This window comes from Musa acuminata, chromosome BXJ3-3 (genome assembly GCF_036884655.1).
Source record: "Musa acuminata AAA Group cultivar baxijiao chromosome BXJ3-3, Cavendish_Baxijiao_AAA, whole genome shotgun sequence".
NCBI lineage: Eukaryota > Viridiplantae > Streptophyta > Magnoliopsida > Zingiberales > Musaceae > Musa > Musa acuminata.
In genome coordinates this window covers 29297314-29323619 of record NC_088351.1, presented here as the reverse complement: position 1 = coordinate 29323619, position 26306 = coordinate 29297314, and the positions used below count along the sequence as shown (strand labels likewise).

Here is a 26306-nt window from a genome sequence, read left to right as displayed (position 1 = left end):
ATCGGTAATATCGAAATAAGATTAAATATTTTATTTTCATAAATATAAATATTCTAATATAATTTTTAAAATTATAAGAACAAAAGAACTGCCGCAGTCTCCGTTTTGTCCGAAGCCGCTGTCCGTTGCGTCGCCAAGCTCGGAAATCGGACCGTTCCCAGCTCTATAGAAGGGCCAATATGCGTGCGGTACGCTCACCGGTAGCGCACCCGCCGCGCTTCTGTTCTCCGGAACGCCACCCCTGCCACGGTGGCCCACCGCTGTTTGCCGGGTCAACGTAGAAGGACGGATTCGACGCGTCATCGCCTGCGAACCTGCAGGGACGCAAGCCACCCAACCCAGCAGCCTACCCAGTCGGGCCCCGTGAGGCTCGGAAGTCCTCCACGTCAGCCGAGGAGCGCCTGTCTGCGCTGCTCGTGTCGTCCGTACCCTGGCGGGTCCCACGGCCTCTGCCACGATCTCGAAACGCCTCGGGTGGACCGGTTTCTCGGTGCCGTTATAATCAACCGTAACTCATCATACACACGTTATTCTTACATGTGTCGATTCAACTAACACCACCAATTAAGTGAACTGCTTGCATCCATCGAAGTACCATCGCATTAAATTATGTTGGCATTCTACGAGGGTTATATGTTACTCGAAAAGACGGTAACGCCGCGTGTTACGGGACGCGACCGTGTCATGGCAAAAGCGTTGTAACGGCTATAAATGCCACCGGTGCGGCCCGCATTGATGGGCACGGTCGCGGCGGTCGATCTCGGCCGTCGGATCGCTGCACCAACCCCGTCTCTGTTTCACGCCCAGGATTAAAAAGAGGGAAAAAGACAGCGAAGAAAATAATGGGCACACCCGTCGAAAAGCTAAAAGCCACACACCGCAATGATGCGTTCCCTTCCCCCTCCTCTCTTTTAGCTTTTATCCCCGAGTCGAGGAATCGAATCCCTGCGCTGAGTCGAGGCGGCCGAGTCCACCCCCCTTCTCCCTTCTCCCGTCTTCGAGACGTCTCCCTCGCGAGCTATCGTTTGTTACACACGCGTTCCTTCCCTTTCCTCTTTCCGCCCACCTCGTTTGACCGAGTCGTGGAATCGTTGGCCCGGTCACCCCCACCTCCGCCCCGACTCGGTTCGATCCATTTTAATAACCTCCGATAGCCATTATTGTTGTTGTTATTTTTATTATTATTGTTGTTAAGCGTTTGCCAGGAGGAGGACGGCTTGGCCAGCCACCGCTGTGGAAGACGAGGAGCTCGAGGAGGACCGGAGAGGGGCAGAGAGAGGGAGGGGAAGAGGGGAGGCGAGGCGAAACCCTAGATCCGGTGGATTTCTAGGTTTTGGATGCGTCGCTAGGGTTTAAGGTTTTCGGGGGAAGAAGAAGAGGGAGAAGGGATCGGGGGCGAGGATGATGGTCTCGAGGGGGTTGTTCGGGTGGTCGCCGCCCCATGTGCAGCCGCTGACGCCGGTCTCGGAGGTGTCGGAGCCGCCGGAGTCGCCGTCGCCGTACATGGACAACGGAGCTGATACGGTGCCGGTGGAGGACGATGGGGCGGTGGATGAGGTGGAGGAGATCGAGCCGCCGCCGGCCACCGTGCCCTTCTCGAGGCTCTTTGCCTGCGCTGATGGGGTCGATTGGGCACTGATGGCTGTTGGGGCCGTAGCTGCAGCCGCCCACGGGATGGCCCTGGTGATCTACTTGCATTTCTTTGGGAGGGCCATCAACTTGCTCAACTCGCAGAGCGACAACTCCGAGATGCACGCTAATGGGGATCTGCTGTTTAGAAAATTCAAGGATGTGAGTTCGATTCTAGTACATTTATTTTTTCCTCTGCTACTTTGAACCCCTTTTGTTATAACTTACTATTTGTTCCTGCATTTCGGTGCCTATGGTGAGGCTGTTGTGCTATAATGGATTGTTTTGAAAGAGTGAAGAAGGTTATGCCTAAATGAACTTGTTAATCTGTTGGGGTTGAAAGTGCTATAGGTTAGAGGGACATAGTTCGATTGAGGAAATATGAGGTTGGAATTTGCTGTCATTTGCTTGCCCGAAAGAAATTTCAGTAGTTGGACTGTTGGAGGATAAAAGCTTAGCTAGGTCGAGTAGATTTGCTGCAGTATCCTCAATTTGGGTAATCATCAGTCAATCATTTGAAGCATTATGTATTTTTTAAGTTGACGTAGACATCCTTAATCTTTAATTTATGCTTTCACCTATTTTGCTGAATTTATCCTATTCTAGCAATTAGTATGTTAAGAAAGTAATTAGTGCTTAGGGAACTTTGATTTATTTTGACATCTTCGAACTGATGAGTTCCTTGGTCGCTAACACAAACTTGAAGCTTGGCCGCACTTCTTGCTTTCTATGCTCAGGATATATCATTCTTGTACACCAGCTAGATGGTACAGCAGCCTTAGGATGTCTACACCGCAATTACATTTGTACACACATAAAACCACATATAACGATATAGACAAGCTGAATACTCGACCTATAAGTTACCTTTGGTATTCCATTGTGGAGTAACTCAAGGGAACATGAAACCACATATAACAATATAGACAAGTCGAACACCTGACCTAGAAGTTACCTTTGGTATTCCATTGTGGAGTAACTCAAGGGAGGCTATCTTGGTATGTTGATGCCTTTTTGACATCATTAGCCCATGCACATAGCTTAGAACCACTTTCCGGGGACAATTGTGTTTGAAACATGATGGAAACACAAATAGGGTAGTCAGCGCAAAGTAAACTTCACCACTTGCTCTTTTGGAAACTGAATCCTTCAAGAGATTGAAGAGCATCATATAAAACCAGTTCCAAGTAGTCTAAGCACATAGAATTAGAAACAAGTTGCCAAAATGTGGAGTATTAATCAATAGTTTTTGAGTTTCTCCTCTCCTCTGTCATGCAATGAACACCTCAACCAGTAAAGGCACTCTTGGAAACACAAACATTCAAGTTATAATAATTACCAGCAATGCACTAAACATATACAGAAGCACACTTCAATTCATGACTGCTCAGTTATAAGCACAAGGCTGATGGATCCATAACCACATAGAAGATAATCTATGAAGAGCAATCACTTTTTCGTTTGTTTTGATAAAAGTTATTACAAAAATTTTGGTTCTTTGCTAAATTGTAATATTTTGTTCTTTATCTGCAGCATGCCCTATACATTATTTATATAGCTGTTGGAGTATTTGTTGCCGGTTGGATAGGTATGGGTTAAAGCTTTTCTACTAAATATTCCTGTTGCCTATATGTTCTCCATGCATACTGAATGAATGAGTTACCAGAGGTCTCATGCTGGATTCTCACTGGAGAGAGGCAGACTGCAGTCATAAGGTCAAAGTATGTCCAAGTCCTGCTGAACCAGGACATGAGCTTTTTTGATACCTATGGAAACAATGGAGATATAGTTAGTCAAGTGTTGAGTGATGTGCTGCTCATCCAATCTGCTTTAAGTGAAAAAGTACGGTAATGGATGCTTTTGTAATTCTGCTCATCCAATCTAACAGTTCTTTTTTGGCAAAAGAAAAGAATTCTGAATTCTAATTTGTAATTTTAGATTCAACATTGTAAGATTGTTCTTTGATGGTGGTGCATCTTTGCAATTGTGTCACAGGTTGGGAACTATATTCATAACATGGCAACGTTCTTTGGTGGTCTTATCATTGGTTTGATCAACTGTTGGCAGATAGCACTTCTAACACTAGCAACTGGTCCTTTCATTGTTGCAGCAGGAGGAATATCAAATATTTTTCTTCATAGACTTGCTGAAAATATTCAGGATGCATATGCTGAAGCAGCAAGCATCGCAGAACAGGTTTTCACTTGCTGCAGTTTGCTTCTTCTTTTTTTTTTTCTCCCTTATAAACTTGATCCCAGCTATTTCAGATTTGCTAGTTTTTTTCTTTTCGTGCATGTGACCTCTTTTACAGGCATAGCTAGATAATAAAAGCAAGTTTTGTGGGATTAAGATTAAATTCAGTATCACGAGTAGGACTTATTGGCGGACTCATCTAGATAAGCTAAAATGCGTCATGAAATTGGTTTTTGTAGAGCACTATAAATCAGCTGGGGTCGATTGGTGAAGTCATGTCCGTTTGGAACTTGCTTTGCCTGATCCTAGCCCAACACCTAAAAGAATCAGGGTCTTGGTTGGACTTGACGAAAGAGTAAATGATCCTGCAAAACTTTAATCCGAGTGTCATCAGATCCAGTTGCCTACATGTTTAAATAAAAGATTATCTACTTATAGATTTGTAAGATTAGTTTGATATGTGTATATTACCCATATTGTTTTCGTCCTTGAGATGCTTTTTCTCTTGTAGCCAGATTAACAAGTCTACTGAATTTGCTCAAATGATGAATGATAAATCATCAAAATCAGAATCAGTATATTGTAGCCATTTGCTTTTTTGTTTACATTTTTTTTATTTTTCGTTTATGCAGGCAATCTCATATATTAGGACATTGTATGCCTTTACAAATGAAACTCTTGCAAAGTACTCCTATGCAACCTCACTTCAAGCTACGCTACGCTATGGGATATTGATTAGTCTTGTGCAAGGTCTCGGTCTTGGATTCACATATGGACTTGCTATATGTTCTTGTGCTTTACAACTTTGGGTTGGAAGGTTTCTGATTTCACATGGAAAAGCCAATGGTGGTGAAATTGTGACAGCTTTATTTGCTGTAATTTTAAGTGGCCTGTAAGTGTCTGATATGTTCATGAATCTTACTTTGTTCTCTATCCATGTTATCATTGTCTTATATAAGTCTTTTGTCACCTATAGTGGACTAAATCAAGCAGCTACGAACTTCTATTCATTTGAGCAAGGGAGAATTGCTGCTTACAGACTTTATGAGATGATAAGCCGTTCAAATTCTACTGTTAATCAGGATGGCAACACCCTAGATTCAGTGCAAGGAAATATTGAGTTCAGGAATGTATATTTCAGTTATCTTTCTCGGCCAGAAATCCCCATACTAAGTGGTTTCTACCTAACTGTACCTGCTAGAAAAACTGTGGCCCTTGTTGGTAGGAATGGTTCCGGGAAAAGCAGTATAATTCCTCTCATGGAGCGTTTCTATGATCCCACGTTAGGTATGTCTTTTTTAATTATGTTGTCTTGTTTGACTATGTGTTTTTTTCTGTTTGCACTGATGTGCAGTTTTTTATATGCATTAACAAGTTGAATTGTACCCTTGTCTTTTGGTTCAGGGGAAGTTCTATTGGATGGAGAGAATATAAAACATCTAAAGCTGGAATGGTTGAGAAGCCAAATAGGACTAGTCACCCAGGAGCCAGCTTTGTTAAGTTTAAGCATCAGGGATAATATAGCCTACGGACGATCTGCTACATCTGATCAGATTGAAGAAGCTGCTAAAACAGCTCATGCACATACATTCATTAGTTCACTTGAAATGGGATATGAAACACAGGTTGGTTGGTCTTGCAAATGTTTTCAACTTGAACAAGAGACATCTTTGTTGTCTTTTTTATTTTTTGTAATTTTTGAATTGAATGCAATATAGGTTGGTAGGGCTGGTTTGGCATTGACTGAAGAACAGAAAATAAAGATATCAATTGCTCGTGCTGTGCTTTCAAACCCTTCTATTCTTTTACTAGACGAGGTCACCGGTGGACTAGATTTTGAGGCAGAAAGGGCTGTTCAAGAGGCATTGGATATTCTTATGCTGGGAAGGTCCACTATAATAATAGCTAGACGCCTTAGTCTTATCCGCAATGCTGATTATATTGCAGTAATGGAGGAGGGTCAACTTGTGGAAATGGGTACCCATGATGAATTGCTGAATCTTGATGGCTTGTATGCAGAACTTTTGAGATGCGAGGAGGCAGCAAAGCTTCCTAAGAGGTACTTTTGTGCTGAAACATTTCTGACAAATCTTCTACAGAATTATTTGTATACAATTTGGCAAAAAGTTCTAGTTTAGACTTAGCATGGCATAAATTATGCACCTTTTAATGGCTGCTGAAAATCATTACCCTTTGGTTTTTTGTAGCAATAGTTCTTGACTTTGTAGTTCTTTGGCATTTGTCTCTACGTGCATGTGACCATATTCAAGTATATTGCCCAATTTGAGTTTTCTTATAACTTTTTGTTTTTAGATAATTCTTTTTAGAATCCACCAGGATTAGTGATTATTGTTAAAATGTTACAGGATGCCCATCAGGAACTATAAAGATCCCTCAAGTTTTCAAATTGAGAAGGATTCATCAGGAAGTCAAAGTCTACAGGAACCATCTTCTCCTAAAATGTCAAAATCACCTTCTCTTCAGAGAGCACATGGTTTTCATGCAATTAGGCAGCCGGATGCCAGTTATAACTCGCACGAGTCACCAAAGAGTCAAAGCCCACCCTCAGAGCTTATGGTGGAAAATGGAATGTCCTTGATACCATCTGAAAGAGCTCCAACTATCAAAAGACAGGACAGTTTTGAGATGATGTTGCCCGAGCTTCCTAAAATAGATGTCCATTCCATAAACCGACAATCTTCAAATACTTCAGACCCAGAATCTCCTATTTCTCCATTACTCACATCTGATCCTAAAAATGAGCGTTCTCATTCTAAGACTTTCAGCCGTCCCCTTAATCAGTTTGATCATGTGTACACTAAAGAGGAGATGAAGGACCTTCAGCGCCACAAACCTCCATCCTTCTGGAGGCTTACTGAACTCAGTTTTGCTGAGTGGCTTTACGCTCTTCTAGGAAGCACTGGTGCCGCAATTTTTGGATCATTTAATCCTCTCCTTGCTTACACTATTGCACTTATAGTGGCAGCATATTACAGAATAGATGTCCGTGATATCCATAATGAAGTGAACAAGTGGTGCTTGATCATTGCATGTATGGGTATCATCACAGTGGTTGCAAACTTTTTGCAGCACTTCTATTTTGGTATAATGGGGGAGAAAATGACCGAGCGAGTTAGGAGGATGATGTTCTCAGGTAATTGGTTTTCTATAGAATAACATTTTATTGTTATATTCATATCTATTCTTTTGACAAACTCTTTTCATATGTAGCAATGTTGCGGAATGAAGTTGGATGGTTTGATGAAGAAGAGAATAGTGCTGATACATTGTCCATGCGTTTGGCTAATGATGCAACATTTGTTCGTGCTGCATTCAGCAACCGGCTTTCCATATTCATACAGGACACTTCTGCAGTTGTTGTTGCCATTCTTATAGGTATGCTGCTAGAATGGCGGGTGGCACTAGTTGCACTTGCAACTCTACCCATCCTAACAGTTTCTGCTGTTGCACAGGTCAGCTTAATATTCTATATCAACATGATTCTGTAATTTACTTTGAGATTTTATCAATTGGTTTATGCAAAATGAAGTTCTCTCCTAGAGATAGGGCTTTGATCTGTAGTTTGCAAGCTTACTGTTCTCAGCTATTTGGTCTCTTATATAAATGCTCTGAATGATGTCTTCATAATTGGAAGGTTAGACACATATCAGGGAGTCTGCTATCTTCGGAGAATTATCGCTTTTAGTGTCTTAATGATCAGTGATATTCTTAGAAGTCTATTTCCAGATAATTTGTAGATAACTGGAGTTTGTTAATATGACTTGTTTTTGCCATTGTTGTCAAGCGAGATATACATGTTACTATGTTAGTTGGAACTGGCATCTGTGGTGAAATTTTATTGTAGTTATATCTGTTCTCCATTATATTTTTCTTGATAATTCTAATTGTGATTTATTTGATGTCTTAGTCTACAAATCGCAGGAGTTTGATTTCTGGTCAAAGTGATGGTAGCTAGTTTTTTCATCTGTCAGAATCATTGGTTTATTGTTGATTTTATAGGGAATATTTTTTGAGCAACTCATGTTAGTAATTAATCTGCCTTTGACGTAGTCCTCCTATGCAGATGATAGCCAAGATTGTGAGCCACAAAAATGATTTAGGCACAATACCCGTGCCAAGTACTACATTTATGGAAGGCTTTCTAATTTCCATGTTGATTCTTTTAACTGAAATACATCGATCTGCAGTACTAGCACCTTTCAGTGCCTGTAACTATTGATGCAAGTAACTATGTTGCTATTGAGCTGTGCAAATCAGTATTGTTCATCAGCCCTCCCGTCATAGCATTTTGAAAGAAATTCCATTGAAAACATGGTTATTATGTGTGAAACTTTTATTTTTCTCATTATAGATCCACTATTTTAATTGTGAAAGAAACTTGAGATTTTGTATTGCATTATATTTCTTTCTTTCTTTAACCGGCAACTTTTCCTTTCAATAGTGAATTCTGGGAAGAATGATATAAATAGAAGTGCACCTTCAGTCTGTGCTATTTTTGTTTTACCCAAAAGAAGTTGCGCTGTGGTGGCATGCAATTGTTGATTCATTTTCTTGAATGCTCTTATTACTTTTGTTGCTTTAAAAGTAGATTTGCTTGTACAACTTGCATGAATCTTTTACTGTCAGCATGCTAATTATGTGTGATTTTCCGACATAATCTTTAGAAGTGCACCTTCAGTCTGTGCTATTTTTGTTTTACCCAAAAGAAGTTGCGCTGTGGTGGCATGCAATTGTTGATTCATTTTCTTGAATGCTCTTATTACTTTTGTTGCTTTAAAAGTAGATTTGCTTGTACAACTTGCATGAATCTTTTACTGTCAGCATGCTAATTATGTGTGATTTTCCGACATAATCTTTAGAAGTGCACCTTCAGTCTGTGCTATTTTTGTTTTACCCAAAAGAAGTTGCGCTGTGGTGGCATGCAATTGTTGATTCATTTTCTTGAATGCTCTTATTACTTTTGTTGCTTTAAAAGTAGATTTGCTTGTACAACTTGCATGAATCTTTTACTGTCAGCATGCTAATTATGTGTGATTTTCCGACATAATCTTTACCACTTTTATACTACTTACAAGCCTTGCATACAGAATGTCATCAGTGGATATGTTTTGTTCATTTCATCAGATCTGTTAAGTATTTTCTTTACTTTCAGAAAATGTGGCTTGCTGGATTTTCCAGAGGAATTCAAGAGATGCACAGGAAAGCCTCGTTGGTTCTTGAAGATGCAGTTAGAAACATTTATACTGTTGTTGCATTTTGTGCTGGTAACAAGATAATGGAGCTTTACAGATTGCAGCTTAGTAGAATACTAAAACAGAGTTTCATTCATGGAATGGCAATCGGGTTTGCTTTTGGCTTCTCACAGTTCCTTCTTTTTGCCTGCAACTCTCTTCTTCTTTGGTATACTGCTTTTTCTGTGGACAAAGGTTATCTAACGATAGCCACAGCACTTAAAGAGTATATCGTTTTCTCTTTTGCAACCTTTGCTCTGGTGGAGCCATTTGGCCTTGCTCCTTATATACTAAAACGGCAGAAGTCACTTACCTCAGTATTTGAGATCATAGACCGTGTACCAAGTATCGATCCAGATGACAACACTGGCCTAAAACCGCCTAATATTTATGGGAGCATCGAGCTTAAAAATGTTGATTTCTGCTATCCAACCCGACCTGAGGTGATGGTTCTCAGCAATTTCAGTCTTAAAGTGAGTGGGGGACAAACAGTGGCAGTGGTGGGGGTGTCAGGATCTGGTAAAAGCACAATAATATCTTTAATCGAGAGATTTTATGACCCTGTTGCTGGCCAAATTTTGTTGGATGGCCGGGATTTGAAGCTTTTCAATTTGAGATGGTTGCGGGGGCACATGGGTCTGGTTCAACAGGAACCAGTTATATTTTCAACAACCATTAGAGAGAATATCATCTATGCGAGGCATAATGCAACGGAGGCTGAGATGAAAGAAGCTGCAAGGATAGCAAATGCGCACCACTTCATCAGCAGCTTGCCACATGGTTATGACACACACGTGGGCATGAGAGGAGTTGACTTGACGCCTGGACAGAAGCAGCGGATTGCCATTGCTAGGGTAGTACTAAAGAATGCACCTATATTGTTATTGGATGAGGCAAGCTCTGCAATTGAATCCGAGTCGAGTCGAGTGGTGCAGGAGGCACTTGGCACACTGATCATGGGGAACAAGACAACTATTCTTATTGCACATAGGGCAGCGATGATGAGGCATGTGGACAACATTGTCGTTCTGAATGGTGGTAGGATAGTTGAACATGGCACCCATGAGTCGTTGGTGCAGACGAACGGTTTGTATGTGAGGTTGATGCAACCTCATTTCAGCAAAGGCCTACGGCAGCATCGGCTTGTCTAGGCAAGTTTTTTTTTGTGGTACTTGTAAATTGTAGCAGAATATCGAGTTCTCTTTCGCCTGTTATTTGATCATTAGAAGGTTATTGGATGTGTGACATGTCAATAGTCAGTGGCGCCGCTACTGGGTGATATATGTTGGTAGTGACAATTTGGAGAATGGGTGGAGTGGAGAATTGATGCGCTTGTAACATGGTTGATTTCTACTGGTCGTGATAATTAACATTGTTAAAACTGGAGTGCCATTAGGATCAAAAAATGTTTTATGTTGATTAGAGGACAAATGGGCAACCGAGGCAGCATGGTTTGTGTTGTGCATCAATTCTTTTGGAGGCCTGCATTTCCACACTGGATGCTGCCTCCGTAGTGTATTAATTTCTTGTTCCAAGAGAGAGCTGTAATATTATTTTTGTGGAGGTGATGCTGTGTGTCTTCTGTAATCACTGTCTTTCTCCTAAAACTAATTTTCCACATGAACATGCAGCCTATTGATTTCTTCTTTTCCTCGTCTTCTCAAGATTTGGGAAGGACAATAGTACCACCATTAGGAGCTCAGGTAATGACAGCCACTGGGACAAGTTGATTTTTTTTGCTGGGTGAACTTGACATGGTTTTATGTTTTCCCTCGGTGGGTAGTAGATTATACTTTGATTAATTCATCTCCTTTTAATCCATGCTTATTGCTTCCCTATTCTCTGTACACGTATATTCTTGTTATTTATATTAATTATGTTCTTGCAGCCCACATCTTTGACTGTGAACATGACTTGTGCAGCCCTCTGTGTATCTGCTGTTTACTGCAATCGCTGTGAATTCAAAGTATTTTCATGATCTTGAAAATCATGTCAATCATATTTGAATAAGTAGTTTTATATTTGTATTTTTTTTTCTATTTTTCGAGGTCTTTTTTTTTTATTTGAGGTTAACAAAAATGCTCCGAGAACATCTGGTCGACATTATCTTGTTCTCATTGGTTGATGTGGTGAATTTATTGTTTATCTCGTATTAATTCATATTAGCATTGTTTTTATACTCGATGACATTAATTATATTTTAAAACGTTAAAATATATTTTATTTTGACTTACTATTTTATTTTATTTTGACATCCCATTTAGTGTTTTTATGTACATAGCCACGCTGTGTACGCGACGCATTGGGCCGATTCCCCCACTCGTCAGCATCAAAGAGGCGGCAAGCGGCTCCGCCTAATCACCAAGTACACGTGGCTATCTCGGAACGAGTCGGAGGAGCTCGTTCTTTCGCCATCAGATGGACAACCGTTCGAGGGATCACAGCCGTCCGATCACACCACGAATTCCCTCGCCTGTGAGGCAGTTATCAACCAATATGGATCATCCACGTGTCCTGATTAAATATAGAAAAGGAATAAAAGAAGCGGGAAGCAACAGAACCCATCTCCCTTCTCTCTCCCCTGTCCTATTTGTTGGTTCCACCCCGCTGTCGGTTCCATTCTAGGGTTTGGTTTCGGCGTTTGCTATCGGTTGCTTTGGTGTCCGGCCGAGAGCCGTTTCAGCTCCTTCTTCCGCTTCTTCAGGTATCGTTTCCTGTGATCTTTGTCCGCTGGGGATTGAGCATTTCCTTTCTTTCCCCCTTGTTTAGATCCGTTTACCTCATAGGACTGGGAGGTACTTCATCGAGGAGAAACGATCTCTATCTTTTATTCGTGTATATGAGTTTATCTGCACGAAATAATTGCTATTGTTATTGAATCCAGATATAGAAGCTCTGCTTCTTTCATATGCACAATGCCATGTTTTTGTAACATGCATCACCTTTTGGACCAGAATGTGTGAAATTGTACGACTTGGATGATGAGGTAGAAAATGCACAAAAAATTTGCTAATCGATTAGCCTGTTAATTGTCTTCAATACATCTTTGGCTGCATACAATGCCTTAAGAAAGCAGTTCCCTGATGAGCCATGGTTGACTGCAAATGTCTCGAAGAACATGTTTTTATTCATGAACTGCATTCGCTCATTTTCTGCGAATATAGTGATCCAAAACATTCACTTTTTGGTGTTTCTATAAGCAAATGTTTTTTACATTTCAATCGTAGCCAGTCATTCCGTGTTAACACAAATTTTCCAACAAATATAATTTCAATATCCAGATGATGAGCGTTGACTGCATATTCATTGCATGTTCAACAGCTTGTTGTTATGGCTCCGTCTCTGGAGATACCAATCATCTATTCGGACTTGCAACTTTCATGGCCACCTCTCAATGAAAGGATTCTTTCATCCATGTGCAGAAGGTCTGTTGCAGCACATCCTTGGCATGATCTTGACATAGGTACTTGATATTCTTATAAAAGGTTTCGTATGATTATTTATTTATTTTGCCTCTCCCTGCTGCTGTCTTCTTAAATGGACTTTGGATTCCATGGATTCGACATGCAGGTCCTGAAGCTCCTATGATATTTAACTGTGTAAAGTCTCTACACTTCATTTAATGTGACTTATTATGAAGTTTGATGCTTAGCAATGGACCTAAATGAGATGTTATCACATACATGGGGGACAGATCCGCTTGGTTTGTCATGAAAACCAAGTTCCTTGTACGCTAGCTTCAAATGTTGGGTCACCCTGTTCTAGTAATCTATGAGCTTTCCGATCATCACTTGATTGGATGAAAGATATGATACTTTGAATTTGTAGTTATGTGGATGATCATGATACATTACATTTGCACTTACAATATGAACCAGAAATAAAGACAGCAGATTTCTGCAGGTGGTAGAAATAGGAAGGGGGAGCAAAGTGAAATATGAACTTGACAAGAGAACTGGGCTGATAAAGGTATTCTTGGTATTTTACTCTGTTGCTTGCTTTCTGTTTTCTGCTGTGAATATCATATTTGTTTCTTCTGTACAAGGAGATCGTGTGCTTCACTCATCAGTGGTGTACCCTCGTAATTATGGCTTCATCCCACACACCCTTTGTGAAGATAGTGATCCAATTGATGTTTTAGTTATCATGCAGTTATGTGGCACTTCAGTTCCATGGTTATAATATTTACGAATGTAGACTTCTACATATATAAGTCATATTCTTTAACACGGGAGTGTCTAATTTACTACAATCTGATCATATGAACCTTGATTATGATATGGTATTTTTTTCAGCTAACAACGATGCCTCATAATCTTTAACCCAGCCCACTCAAATATGACAACTCATCAGCATATTCCCTACACAAAGTTAAAGCTGTTTCAAGATGCTTTTCTTCATGATAAAATAATACATTAAAGGAGTTGGTTAGCAGCTGTGAATATTTCTTCATGGCCAAGGAATGTATTAAAGGAGTTGGTTAGCGACCATAAACACTTAATTTTAAAATTCTCTATGCATGAAGGGTTGTTTCATGCACTAGTATTTATTTTGGTGTTTAGGACTTAGAAAGAACTTTAGAAACTGATGATATTTTGTCGAAGCTCTCTTGAAGTTCTTGTTTAAACTTTGTATCTCTTGAATGCTTCATTGAATGGTGAGTCTTTTATTTTCAGTTCCGTTTCCTTATTTAATTTCCTTAGGGTGGTGAGTTGTTTTTCGATTTTATTGAGTTCATATATTTTCCATCCGAAAAAATTATATTATTGGTTTTCTTTCGAGTTCTATTCTTCTTTACCCCCATTCTGCATCACGCCGGTATCATTCTTTTATCATAGATACCAAAACAAAAAAATATTTCCAATTTTCTGATATTTCAGAATCTTCACTGGTTGTTCAGACATTCAAGTAGTACCTGTTAAATTGGTTATTGCTGATGCTTGTTCAACAGGAACCAGTAATTCCAGGATGTTTTATTCGAGCTAAAGCCATAGGTCTGATGCCTATGATTGATCAGGTCTGGCTTGGTTAGACAAGTTGGAGAACTGATTTTGTAAATCGAAGCATTAGTGATTCACATATTGTTATATAACGCTTCTAATGATTGCTTAACTTTGGTAAAAGCCATGTTGATGCAATTTATGATGTTGGAAACGGGGAGAAAGATGACAAGATAATTGCTGTTTGTGCGGATGACCCTGAATACAACCATTACAATGATATCAACAAGCTACCATGTCATCGTTTAGCTGAAATCAGGCGTTTCTTTGAAGATTGTATCCTTGTATATCTACTAACACAGACTAAACATGACCAACTTTTTTGCAGTTTATGTAAATAAGCAGACAAATACTGTCAATTGAATCACTGGACTTATGTTTCTAGAACACTGGTGTGTGTTGCTAAAGAGACTCGAATTCTGATGTCTCTCACAAAATTCTGTGCCATTAGAGGTTTTGCTTCATCAAAGCCTGTCCTCGAACAAGATATTCAGATAAGAAAAAGGAGAACAAGGAAGTTGCTGTGAATGACATCCTGCCTGCATCTTCAGCTTATAAAGAAAGCCATACAACACTCCATGTAAGTAATCATCATGTTTCTTAGTTCTAATCTTTTAGTTCTAGGAAGTCATCCCTGCCGAATGCTTGGGCAGACAGATGAAATTAAAAGGGAACTTTTCCTCATCAAATGTTATTCTCACTTCTCAGACCTTAAGTCTCGGGCTCCGTGTGATTCTGCATGTTCTCCTATTCTTGGGTTGTTTGTCTTGTATAGATATTCTTTTAACAATATATATCTAAGTGATGTATGTGATATTTGCTTAAGACTGTTCTAATCATTTTAATTCTTTGAACTCCATTTGCAGGGACCCTTATGGCACTTGCATTGTCGAATACTTGAGGAAGTAGGAGGCATCTTGACAAATGGAGCTGAAAGTAATTGGTCATTTCCACATAGTGATTTTATATACGGCAGCTATCATTTAGTAATAGTTACATATGATACGCAAAAGTGACTGCTCATATTCTGCATCGCATGGTTGTGGTAACATTTAGTACAAAATTTTGTGGAGCTAAATAGAAATCTGAAGTGCATATATCAAATAGGCATTTCACAATTTTGGATGTGCTAGTTTTACCAGCAAATATGAACAACACATGGATGTTCTATGAACATGACTTATCATTTGGAGATTTATTATACATACCAACTTCTTCCATTGGAATCAATATTCCTAATTCAATTGTAAGAAAAGGATACTTGTCATATGTAATATCTCACTTTTCTTCAACATCATTACACTGTTCTAGTAATTTATATGTCATCTGGCATCATATGTTACCCTCATTAGCATCAATCTCTTTAATTTCCCATCTTCAAAGATGCATGCAATAAAAATCTAAGAATACATGATAGTCATACAAACTGAATTAATCTATCGTGATGTAAATCAAATCAACAAAACAACTATTAGAGTAGAACATTGTTTTTCTTAGTGCCTGAAACTGCACGTCCAATGCTAGCCACTGCAAATTAGGGACTTTATTATCTATTTTCCTTCTCAAGTTGCAAGGCAGTATCTCCCTAATTGCAATTCATATTAACTCTTACATGCACGTCACATTGCAAATCTAATGAATAATCTCAAAAGGCACAGACCCTCAATAGCACCATCAGCCGATAGAAGTTGATATCATCAACCAAAGCCACATCAACCATCACCCTATAGAATCATCAAAGAGACTCTCTTTGATATAGAACAGTCATTAAAGATTCAATTGACAGCTACCAAAGAAAGACTAGTTTTCATGCCATTAAAAGAATATTTCAATCGATCCAAAGGAACCCAACCCTCTCGTATAACACATAATAACAAAGCCCATTAACCTTCTTCCACCTCCAAAACTCCCAATTTCTTACAGTGGCTGTTGTCCCTTTCACGAAAAAGTCCAAGTCAAACCAAATAAAACCACACCAAATCACATATAAATCACTACTATCATTAACAATGCATGAAACATAGGAAGAAGAAACATTTGGCTTCATCTAATTCATCTCTTTCTTCCACCTACACTATTCCAGTCCTACAAAATACACAAAGAAGAGGAATTGCAGGAGATAGAAACCCCCTTTCAAATCCGCTAACCCTAGTCTTTCTTCGGTGACTTGGTGGTCTTCGATGGCGACTTGGGCTCCTTGCCACCCTTGTCAGTCTTCTTCGGCAGAAGAACAGGGTTAATGTTGGGCAGAACCCCTCCGTGCGCGATGGTCACCCCAGCGAGAAGCTTCCCGAGCTCCTCGTCGTTCCTGATGGCAAGCAAGACGTGCCTCGGTATGATCCGGTTCTTCTTGTTGTCACGCGCCGCATTCCCGGCCAACTCCAAGACCTAAATATCCAAGCAAAGGGAAGATCATGAGAAGACGGAGATGCCGCGGGCGAGGTAGGCGGCGATGATGGGGGTTCGAGAAAGCACCTCGGCTGCCAGGTATTCGAGCACGGCGGCGAGGTAGACGGGAGCGCCGGCGCCGACGCGCTGGGCGTACCGGCCCTTCTTGAGGAAGCGGCCGATGCGACCGACGGGGAACTGGAGGCCGGCCTTGACGGACCGTGAGACGGGCTTCTTCTTGGGGCCACCACCCCTCCGGCCAGCGGCTCCCTTCTTCACCTTGCTCCCTCCGCCTTCCATAGCCACACCACCACTTTAGGACGCTCCTGGTTGACTTGGGAATGGAGTAAAGATGGAACGAGTTCACACGGCCCGACCGAGTCACGAACGAGTGAGTTGGCGAAAGAGATGTCTTGCCGATGCGAATATATAGTGGCGAGTGGGCTCGAGGCCTCGGATAGAGAAACCCGCACCGTTGGATTGGAATCAGATCAACGGCTAGCCATGCTTCATGTCACGATCCGTGGGAGTACAGACGGACCAGTGGGGAGCGACGCCCTCGTGCGAAGTAAAGTGTGCTTCCTCATTTTTGAGACCCAATCCAAGAAAACGACGCCCGGGCGGTTCAACGTTCGAATCGTCAAATCGAACCGGCCTTTAATTTGTCACCCAATCAAGAAAAAGGCGCCCGGACGGCTCAACGTTCGAATGTCAAATCGAGCCGGCCTTTAATGTATCCTGCCAGTAAACCGCCAAATCGAAGCGAACCACATCGTACGACATTTTGGTTTGGTTTCCAATTTAACGGGTTAATCTGGTTCAGAAAATACAGAAGAAAAATTCAATGTTCCTTCGGAGTTTCTCAAAACAGAGTTACATATATTAAATTTAATGGTTACTTAAATTTTTTAATCCCTATTTAAATCCTTTAGAAAATTGTATAATGCATTGAGGTGTATTTAATTATAATTTATATTAATATCCTTTAATTAATGTCAATTTAGGTGTGTTTTATTTTTCGGAGAGAATTAATATATATATATAGTCAATTAGTATATACGGATTCCTCCAAAACCTGAAAATTTGCATTGATGCAATTGTAGTTTATCTTAGTAAGATAGTTAACTTACTGTTAGTTGAAGTTTTAATTTAAATTTATAACCTTTGAGGATTATTAATGAATGATGATGTAAACGTTTAAGATGCGTTGTATGAAATGTTATGTGTGTGTGTGTGTGTTTTGGTTTTATCATTGTGGCATTTAAAGCATCTTAACTATGGTTAACCCTATTGGAAATTAAAAATTACATTAAACACATAGCTGTATTATTTTAGTTTGATTAAACATGATTTCTATAGTAAAATTATTTAAGTTCATTTAAATAATACTAAATAAAGTTTGATTACTAAATAATAGTAAAATCATTTCATTGTGGTATTTAAGTTTGATTAAACACATAGCTGGTCACCAATTTCTTCCATTCACATCTATAAATTAAATCAAATACTAAATAACTCCAAATTTTTTTCGCTGAAACAAAGAAATGGAAAATGAGTCATTTTGTTCAATATCATACATTCGAAATAAGAATGGCTATTTACTTTTTTAATTTTTTTATTAAAAAATTTTAAAATAATATTTTTTAAATGATAATTTTACTCCTCTGTTCCATCTTTGTGCAACTCAGCTTATTAGCTACCATCTCCAATATTACTCTCGTTAAAACCTAAGTAACTCACGATAATAGTGCACGATCGAAGTCAGGGTAACCTCGCATGCCCGATTTGTTATAGCTCTTGCACAAATGTTATACAAAACCGTAAACCTTCATATGAGAGCTATGGGTGATGGTAAAACAACATAGACAACAATAAATTCGATGAAAAAAAAGGATAAAATGATTTTTTTTCATAAAATTAGGAGAACTGTTTTAGAAACTTTTTTTAAAATAAAAATGTTCTATTGGAAATTTTAAAAAGTAAATTTTTTTTTTAGGAATTCACGCAAGTATGAAATGAGTAAATATGTAAGTTATATATATATATATATATATATATATATATATATATATATATATTGGCATTTGGTTTTTGGATTACATTAATATTGTTTCCTTAAGATGTGATTTTTATTTATTTATTTTTTTTAAGTCAGTAGTTTTAATGTTAATTTTGGTCACACTAGATATGTATCTGACATATAATTAAATATCTAATGTTCTCAGTAATATCACAAGGTCCTTTAATAACATAAAAAAGCAAATATAAATAAACTATCACCCTATCGAAGTATAAACTTATAATCTCACAAGTAAATATTTAAGTAAATATTTTATAATCAATACGAGTTAAAAGATAGACTTCAAGAGTTTTAAACAATCATATGATAAATGATCCAAAATAACTTGTCACATATAAAAATTATTGTGTAATATCATTGCGGAACCAAGTCATCAATATATTATTCTGAAGTTTTATCTTATCACCTTGGATTCCAAATGTAAGAGATATCTCATGTCATATGTTTATCTCTGGATAATAAGTCTATATAAATTATAATTATAAATCATAAATAAGAATAAAACCTAATCAAAATTGAACTATCAAATCAACTATAAGTCTCAAACATATTGTATCAAGCATGAAAAACATGAAAAAAATAAACATTAAATCAAACATTTTGATACGAACAATTTGCTATATATCGAGTCCTGATATAAAAGATATTGATGTTCTTCATAATCGGTTAGGTAGGATGGAAGTTATATATATATATATATATATATATATATATATATATATATATATATATATATATATATATATGCATTAATTTTAATGTTAATTTTGGTCACACTAGATATGCATAGTATAATCTGACATATACTTAAATATCTCATGTTCCTAGTAACATCACAAGGTCCTCTAATAACATAAAAAGGTAAATATAAATAAATTATCACCCTATAAATTTATGATCCCACAAGTAAATATTTAAGTAAAAAATTTATAACTAATATAAATTTAAAAATTAATTCTAAAAATTATAAATAGTCGTATGACAAATAATCCAAAATAACTTGTCGTATATAAAAATTATTGTATAATATCGAAACCAAGTCATCAATCATCCCTAGACATTATCCCGAAGTTTCAAGACATTATCCCGAAGTTTCATATAGTTTTATCACCTCAGGATATTAGTCTTATCACTTTGGGTTCAAATGGTACGAGATGTTTCATGTCACTGTGCTTTTAAATAACTTTTTATCTTCGGATAATGAGTATATATAAACATTAAATCGATCATTTTGATACGTACAATTTGTTACATGTATCACTTTAGATCCAAGTCATCATAACATAGGTTCTAATTATATATGGTTGAAATGAATTTATGTTATTAGTTTATTTAAAAATTAGGTTGAGATGGTGAATGAACTGGATGGGATTTGTATGACATGGAAATATAGTTTATTTAAAAATTAAGTTACAATTTATGAAAAAAAATGATGTTCTATGTTGATATAGGTGGAATAATACTTAGGCAACTTGATATTGTATTGCATAATTGACACGTTAGGTTAATCCCATCATACAAGAATGATAATATGGTATCAACAAGGATGATGACTTTGATATGAAATAACAATATTTGGTCTTTGATATTAAAGTGATTATTTCATAATTATATAGATCATGGTTCAATGCTCTTATAATCAAATGATATCAAGATGATGTACATAAATATTAACGATATTTATTACCGTTCATCCCGATAAATTATTAAAAAAAAAGATCATAGTGCATCTTTGAAAAGAAATTTTAAAATTTTTATTAATATTTAGATCATTTGAATCCATATATAATTTAAACATAAGAGAATTTTTATCGTAAATGCTCTAATATAATTTTGTAGGTTTGAATTGTTAAGATCAAAAGCACTAAGAGATGGGGGGATGAATTAATGCAGCGGAAAACTTTCGTTGGTTCAAAAAGACTTCATATGAAAACCGTTTCGGAAAGATCTTTAACTTGAGAGCAAACGAAAAAAGTATAGTTAATGTAAAACAACGAAGACAGTTTGCAGTTAATATAAAGAGCAGAATGTAAATGCAAACCGAGATTTAGAGTGGTTCGGCCAATCTTGACATACATCCACTTTTGGCTTTCTCCTCCGACTAGGTCACTGATGTCCACTAGAGGTCTTCCTTCGATAGGCGAAGGTCAACCACCCTTTTATAGTTTTTCTCCTTTTGACGGGCTTAGGAGACAATCCTTACAAGTTTTCACTCCTCTTTTGAATAATCAACACTTAGAAAGAAAGAGGAAGAAGAACTCTAGCTTTTACAACACTTTTAAGTTCTTAAATACTTAGAATAAAAGCAAGCTTTTGGTTGCCCTTTCATGCAGAAAGGGTGGGGTTTATATATGTCATAATCAGTTTGAATTTGGAGCTTAAAAGTGTCATCTCCCGGATTTTCGGGGTCCTAGCATTACCACCGCTAGAGCTGGGCGGTACTACCGCCTCGCATCTGACACTAAGCGGTACTACCGCCTGCATCGCTCAGAGATCGAGCTCAAGCGGTACCACCGCTTGACAGGGGCGGTACCATCGCTGGCAGTAATAACTACCGATGGTACCATTGTTGGAAATAATAACTGCCGGCGGTACCACCGCTTGACAGGAGCAGTACTACCGCCCAGAATTCCTGGGAGACTAAGTTTCCTAGGCGGTGCCACCACCTGCAGGAATTCTGGGTCCGAATAGACTGATCCATTCGGCCCAATTTGGGTCTGCCAAGAGCCCAATTGGCCCCAGATTAAGTTAATGTGATCACTTCTCGATCCTAACTTAATCTACATGCTAACTACGATAATTAAGACATCAATACTACAGATCGTGTTCCAGTGCGTTAATCGCTTCTTCATGCGAGCTTCCGACGAACTTTCGGCGAACATCCGACGAACCCTCGGCGATGCTCTGGCGGACTCCCGGCAAACTCCTGGACCTACGACAATCCTCTTGGCGAGTTACGACGAGCTTCTTCAGCAAGCTCTTGGACTTCTTGAATTGTTCCCGCAGAACCTCCGACGACCGTCCGGACTTCCGACGAACTTTCGGCGAACATCCGACGAACCCTCAGCGATGCTCCGGCGGACTCCCGGCAAACTCCTGGACCTACGACGATCCTCTTGGCGAGTTCCGACGAGCTTCTTCGGCAAGCTCTTGGACTTCTTGAATTGTTCCCGCAGAACCTCCGACGACCGTCCGGACTTCCGACGAACTTTCGAACCCACAACGTGATCTTTGTCTTGACTCCGACTCAACACCTGCTGCCTGTCTTACTACCACCGTAGTTAATCTTGCACATGTAAAACAAACATCGATCTAGACAATTAATACTAAGCATTAATAAAGTTGTCCGGCATGTCACTAGTCCCTCAATGCTTTGTCCGATTTTTCGACGCATCATCATCTCTTGCGGCCTATTGTCCAATCAGTCAGTTGACTCCGCAACTCCGATATCCTTAGCGTAATACCTGCTTTTCTTGGTTCGATGCTTGAATCCACGACCCGACGTCTAATCTTCTGATATGTTCCTCCGGCCCAACATGATTTTTCTTACTTTAATTGTCTCATTCTAATCGAAGCATCATATGTAACTCAAAACGTAGATTAAAATATAAACACAATTATCAATTGGTTTCATCGTCAAGAGATTCAACACAAACAATCAATGTTAAAGTAAAAAAAATATTATTTTATTAAAAAATTGTGTACAACATTAAAAAAAAAAAATTTTGGAATGAGCTATCTGTTAAAAAAGTCTGAAAAATAAACTTAGGCTGCAAAAAAAGTGATATGGAAAATCAAAATAGAATTTGCCAGGAATCGGAAAATAAAATAGAAAGTTAAGCTAAAAATGGCGTCGCCCGGACTCGAACCGGAGACCTTCAGTGTGTTAGACTGACGTGATAACCAACTACACCACTCGTCATTAATTTCGTCATTTTAAGTTTATATATAATTTTATAATTGAGGAACATAAAATATAAGGTAATAATGGCGTCGCCCGGACTCGAACCGGAGACCTTCAGTGTGTTAGACTGACGTGATAACCAACTACACCACGACACCACTCGTGGCAAACTTCGTCTGAGTTATATAAACGTATTATTTCTTTATCTGTCTTCGTCTCTTCTTTTGTGAGTCTGGCCACGTCCTCTTCCCCCAGACCCTATTCACCGATCCCACCCTAATCCTCCGCCCTTCTCGATCGATCGGAGATGTCGAGCGGTTTGGACATGTCTCTCGATGACATCATCAAGAACAACAAGAAGTCCGCCGCGGGGGGCCGCGGCCGGGGCCGTGGTTCGGGCACTGGACCCGCCCGCCGCGTCCCCAACCGGTCGGCGAACCGATCCGCCCCATACTCCTTCGGGAAGGTACGACTAGGGCTTCCTCAGCGCGTCGATCCTCCATCTCCTCCGATTTTAGGGTTTCTCACTTCGATCTCCGATCCCAGGCTCCCGACTCGGCGTGGCAGCATGACATTTATGCGGCTCCGATGGGCGGCTTCCCTGCTCCTGCGGCTCGGGCTTCCTCTATAGAGACCGGCACCAAACTCTATATTTCCAACTTGGAATACGGTGTCTCGAACGAGGACATCAAGGTGATTTCCTATTTTTTGCCGTTCGGTTTCTAATATCACTTGTTATTGGTGATTCGGAATCTTGATATTTTGTCTTCAGATATCCAGGATCTGTTTGTGTCGTTGTTTTGTTGGTTAACTGGAGAGGTTCATTTGTATATATATATATATATCTCTGGAAGTCCGCAAATCGTTTTGTCCAATTTGGGTATCCTTTTAGCTTAAGAGCTTTGCCTTAAGATAAACATACTATGGCAAGTTATTGTAATCAATACACATGTAAGCCAGAATATTTGGGGGATTCATTTCTTTATTTTTGCCTGTATGATCACATGCTTTTGTTTTCTGTTCTTCCCAGCATTGGTTGAGGCGCCCCTTTTGGGCCTTTGTTTGTGATGTGATGTTTTATTTGTTCCAGGAGCTCTTTTCAGAGGTTGGTGATCTGAAGCGCTATTCAGTAAATTATGATAGAAGCGGAAGATCTAAGGTACTTCTTCAGATTGACTGATTTTTAGTTTCAACGTTGTTGTGCTCATTTTTTGGGAAAAAATATATTTAAGGGAACGTCTGAGGTGGTCTTCTCAAGGCGGGCTGATGCTTTAGCAGCTGTGAAGAGATACAACAATGTGCTGCTTGATGGAAAACCAATGCAAATAGAAATTATCGGAATTAATATTCCAACACCAGCTGCCGTGCCTCAGTTCTCTAATGGTGTCTCCGGAAATCCTAACGGTGCTCCCAAAAGGTCTGTTTAATTCTTGTTTATGGAGATGCCTTCATTTGATTAAGTTCTGATGAGTTGTACAATTTCCAACTTTGTGATTGCACTATTTTCTTGTATATGGTCGTTACGTAATCCATTGATTGTTACTTGAGATGTATAGTTATTACCAAGCATCTACCAATGATCATTTTTCTGCTATATAGCACCTGTCATGCTGACCTAAAAAGCATCATTGTTTACATTTTCTTCAAATTTGGCTTTTTGGGCCAATATATGTTCTATAAAAGTTTAGTTATTGGATAGGAGGCACTGGGCCTTGTTCGGATGTAATATTATCTAGATGTAACAAAAGTAAGATCAAGATTCGTAACTCTGAATAGGCACAAAAGAAATATGATCTTTATATCTGTCACGAGTTTAATTAATGTATTTACACTTTAGTCATTGTTAATCTCCTTGTCAGGTTTTGGGGCTATTGTAAGAAGAGAAAGTGTACTCTTGCAGAAGATATGTGCTTTGTGTTTTATGGCTAATTTGGTTAATTGAAAAAAGTATAATAATAACATGTCTCATGACGATGTATCAACAGACAGGAGAAAAGGTTGGCCCATAATGCGCAGAGAAAAGGTTAAAAGGGGATGGCTGATTCTTCTTTTTAGCTTAAGCGAAACATGTATCATCAATTTACTTTAACTTTCACTAAGAAAAGAAAAGTTTTTAGATTGTTTTCTACTATCTTAGGTTAAAATATCATGCTCCAGTGAAAGTTATGGTATGCTTGTTGCTGTTAGCAGCATATCTGGGCAAAGATTCTTTTCTCTTGTTTTTTAAATGTATATTGAAAGTGTGTATTAGAGAAATTTTGATGCATGCATAATGAAAATAGTGATTTCTCTTCTATGTTTCATGTTCATATATGAAATTATTTTGAATCTAGATTGGTACACTAAGATTAATGATTTGTCATGATCATTTTAATAATATAAATTATTAGCAGTGATGGCAGTCAATTCTCCAGAAAATACAATAATTATATTTCCCCCATACTTTCCACATTTATATTAGATATATTTAGTAAAGTTGCATGTTTATATTGTTTTTCTTGCCTAGAGTATGCTTATATTTCCCCCTTACTGGGTCAATACATCATTATTTAAGTGGTTTCTATATGCAACACAACAGAATCTAATAGCCTTTTTAGAATTTGTGGTATTATTGGTTTGTCGTTAGGCCTATCTATTTCTGTTTTATTGGTGTAATTTTTCTTAACTTGCTTATGTATTGCAGAACTGGACCAGGAAGGGTTTCTGCAGGATGGCCACGAGGTGGTGGTCGTGGAAGGGGGAAAGGTCGTGGCCAAGGTAGAGGCCGTGGTGAACCAGTATCTGCTGCAGCACTTGATGCTGATTTGGACAAGTATCATGAAGAAGCAATGCAAACTAACTGAATGCTTAGTTTGCAATCATATCTTGCTTGATGCTGCTCAATAGTTAAGTAATTCTGCAAACGTGCGTAATGTAGGAAATGGAAGATGATATTGTTAAACTACTTATTGGGTTTGGGGGCTTTCATTTTCATATATTTATTGCTCTTAGACTTCTACTTGCTGATGGGGTTAAAGCGACATTTGATGTCTGGCCTTAAAGTTCCTTTCATTTGGTTGGTCAAGCTTCTTTCTCTTTGATTTTGGGGCTCAAATGTCATTGTGATACAAACTAGGGAAGTTGGACTTTCTACAGGAACCTGCATGACAAGTACTTGTGCAGTCATGATCTGTGCACCCTGCCTCAGATCAAGGTAAGCAATATGTTTCTGCTTGCAGACTGCTTTTGTAGTTACTGAATAAACTAATCCTACTCTTTTTCATATCTGCTGAACAATGCCTCCTTTTGCTCTTTGGATAGGTGGGTCCGATGAATCCTTCTTTGGTGAGATAGCTTTCCGCCACAGCTTATCCGGAGTTCATATTTAAGATCTCCATTATCTGTATTATGAGGTTTCTTTGCTCTACCAGAGATTACGTGCTGCACCTTGTTTGATTTGATATACCTTTAGTTATTATAGCTTCTATCATTACACATGGTGTTTACTGGGCTTTTTGGGAAATATTGCTTAAGAGAAGCTTGCTGCTCGTGGAATTGCATCGATTTGGGGTGCCAGGGAAAACATCTTTTGAAGACGGGAGATACCCATTATATCTCATAGCTGTTTAATGTTGATAGATAATTGACAAGCTTATTTTTTTGAAAGTATTTAAGTGTTAGGTTGGTAGATTTTCGGGTGCCTATGGATTTGGGATGGAGCGAGTGATCACTCACAGAATTGGTTTACTTCTCAAAGTTCATCAATCCAATTTTTTGTTGCGAAACAAGAAGGGGGAATGAAGTGTTCACAATTGAGGCTCCTCACTGGGGATGTATCATGGTCTGACAAATGATCAACCTTGCCCAAAATATATCTCGAA

At 38.8% G+C, this 26306-nt stretch overlaps 4 protein-coding genes and 1 non-coding gene across 5 annotated transcripts; 3 read left to right on the top strand and 2 right to left on the bottom strand.

Moving 5' to 3' along the window:
• The first annotated feature begins 894 nt into the window (after positions 1-894).
• LOC103978586 (ABC transporter B family member 20) lies at positions 895-10721 on the top strand. Its single transcript, XM_009394426.3, has 12 exons — positions 895-1125; positions 1206-1791; positions 3163-3217; positions 3296-3471; positions 3625-3825; positions 4455-4714; positions 4799-5109; positions 5227-5447; positions 5541-5881; positions 6189-6976; positions 7054-7295; positions 8996-10721. Exons 2-12 carry the CDS (start codon positions 1402-1404, stop codon positions 10223-10225), a joined length of 4215 nt encoding a protein of 1404 aa, XP_009392701.2. The 5' UTR covers positions 895-1125; positions 1206-1401; the 3' UTR covers positions 10226-10721.
• An 899-nt stretch (positions 10722-11620) lies between these two features.
• On the top strand, positions 11621-15394 carry LOC103978587 (soluble inorganic pyrophosphatase 4-like). The gene is made up of 6 exons (XM_065144007.1): positions 11621-11778; positions 12396-12537; positions 12645-12673; positions 12978-13241; positions 14026-14654; positions 14941-15394. The coding sequence occupies exons 2-5, from the start codon at positions 12405-12407 to the stop codon at positions 14104-14106; spliced, it is 507 nt and encodes a 168-aa protein (XP_065000079.1). The 5' UTR covers positions 11621-11778; positions 12396-12404; the 3' UTR covers positions 14107-14654; positions 14941-15394.
• A 665-nt stretch (positions 15395-16059) lies between these two features.
• On the bottom strand, positions 16060-16868 carry LOC135633961 (histone H2A-like). The gene is made up of 2 exons (XM_065144006.1): positions 16550-16868; positions 16060-16462 (listed from the first exon to the last, which is right to left on the bottom strand). The coding sequence occupies exons 1-2, from the start codon at positions 16760-16762 to the stop codon at positions 16223-16225; spliced, it is 453 nt and encodes a 150-aa protein (XP_065000078.1). The 5' UTR covers positions 16763-16868; the 3' UTR covers positions 16060-16222.
• Positions 16869-22530: 5662 nt separating this feature from the next.
• On the bottom strand, positions 22531-22604 carry TRNAV-AAC (transfer RNA valine (anticodon AAC)). Its single transcript has one exon. It is a non-coding gene; the product is annotated as a tRNA-Val (tRNA).
• Positions 22605-22678: 74 nt separating this feature from the next.
• Positions 22679-25510, top strand: LOC135632469 (THO complex subunit 4A-like). The gene is made up of 5 exons (XM_065141070.1): positions 22679-22912; positions 22993-23139; positions 23537-23605; positions 23679-23863; positions 25130-25510. Exons 1-5 carry the CDS (start codon positions 22754-22756, stop codon positions 25287-25289), a joined length of 720 nt encoding a protein of 239 aa, XP_064997142.1. The 5' UTR covers positions 22679-22753; the 3' UTR covers positions 25290-25510.
• Positions 25511-26306: the final 796 nt, after the last annotated feature.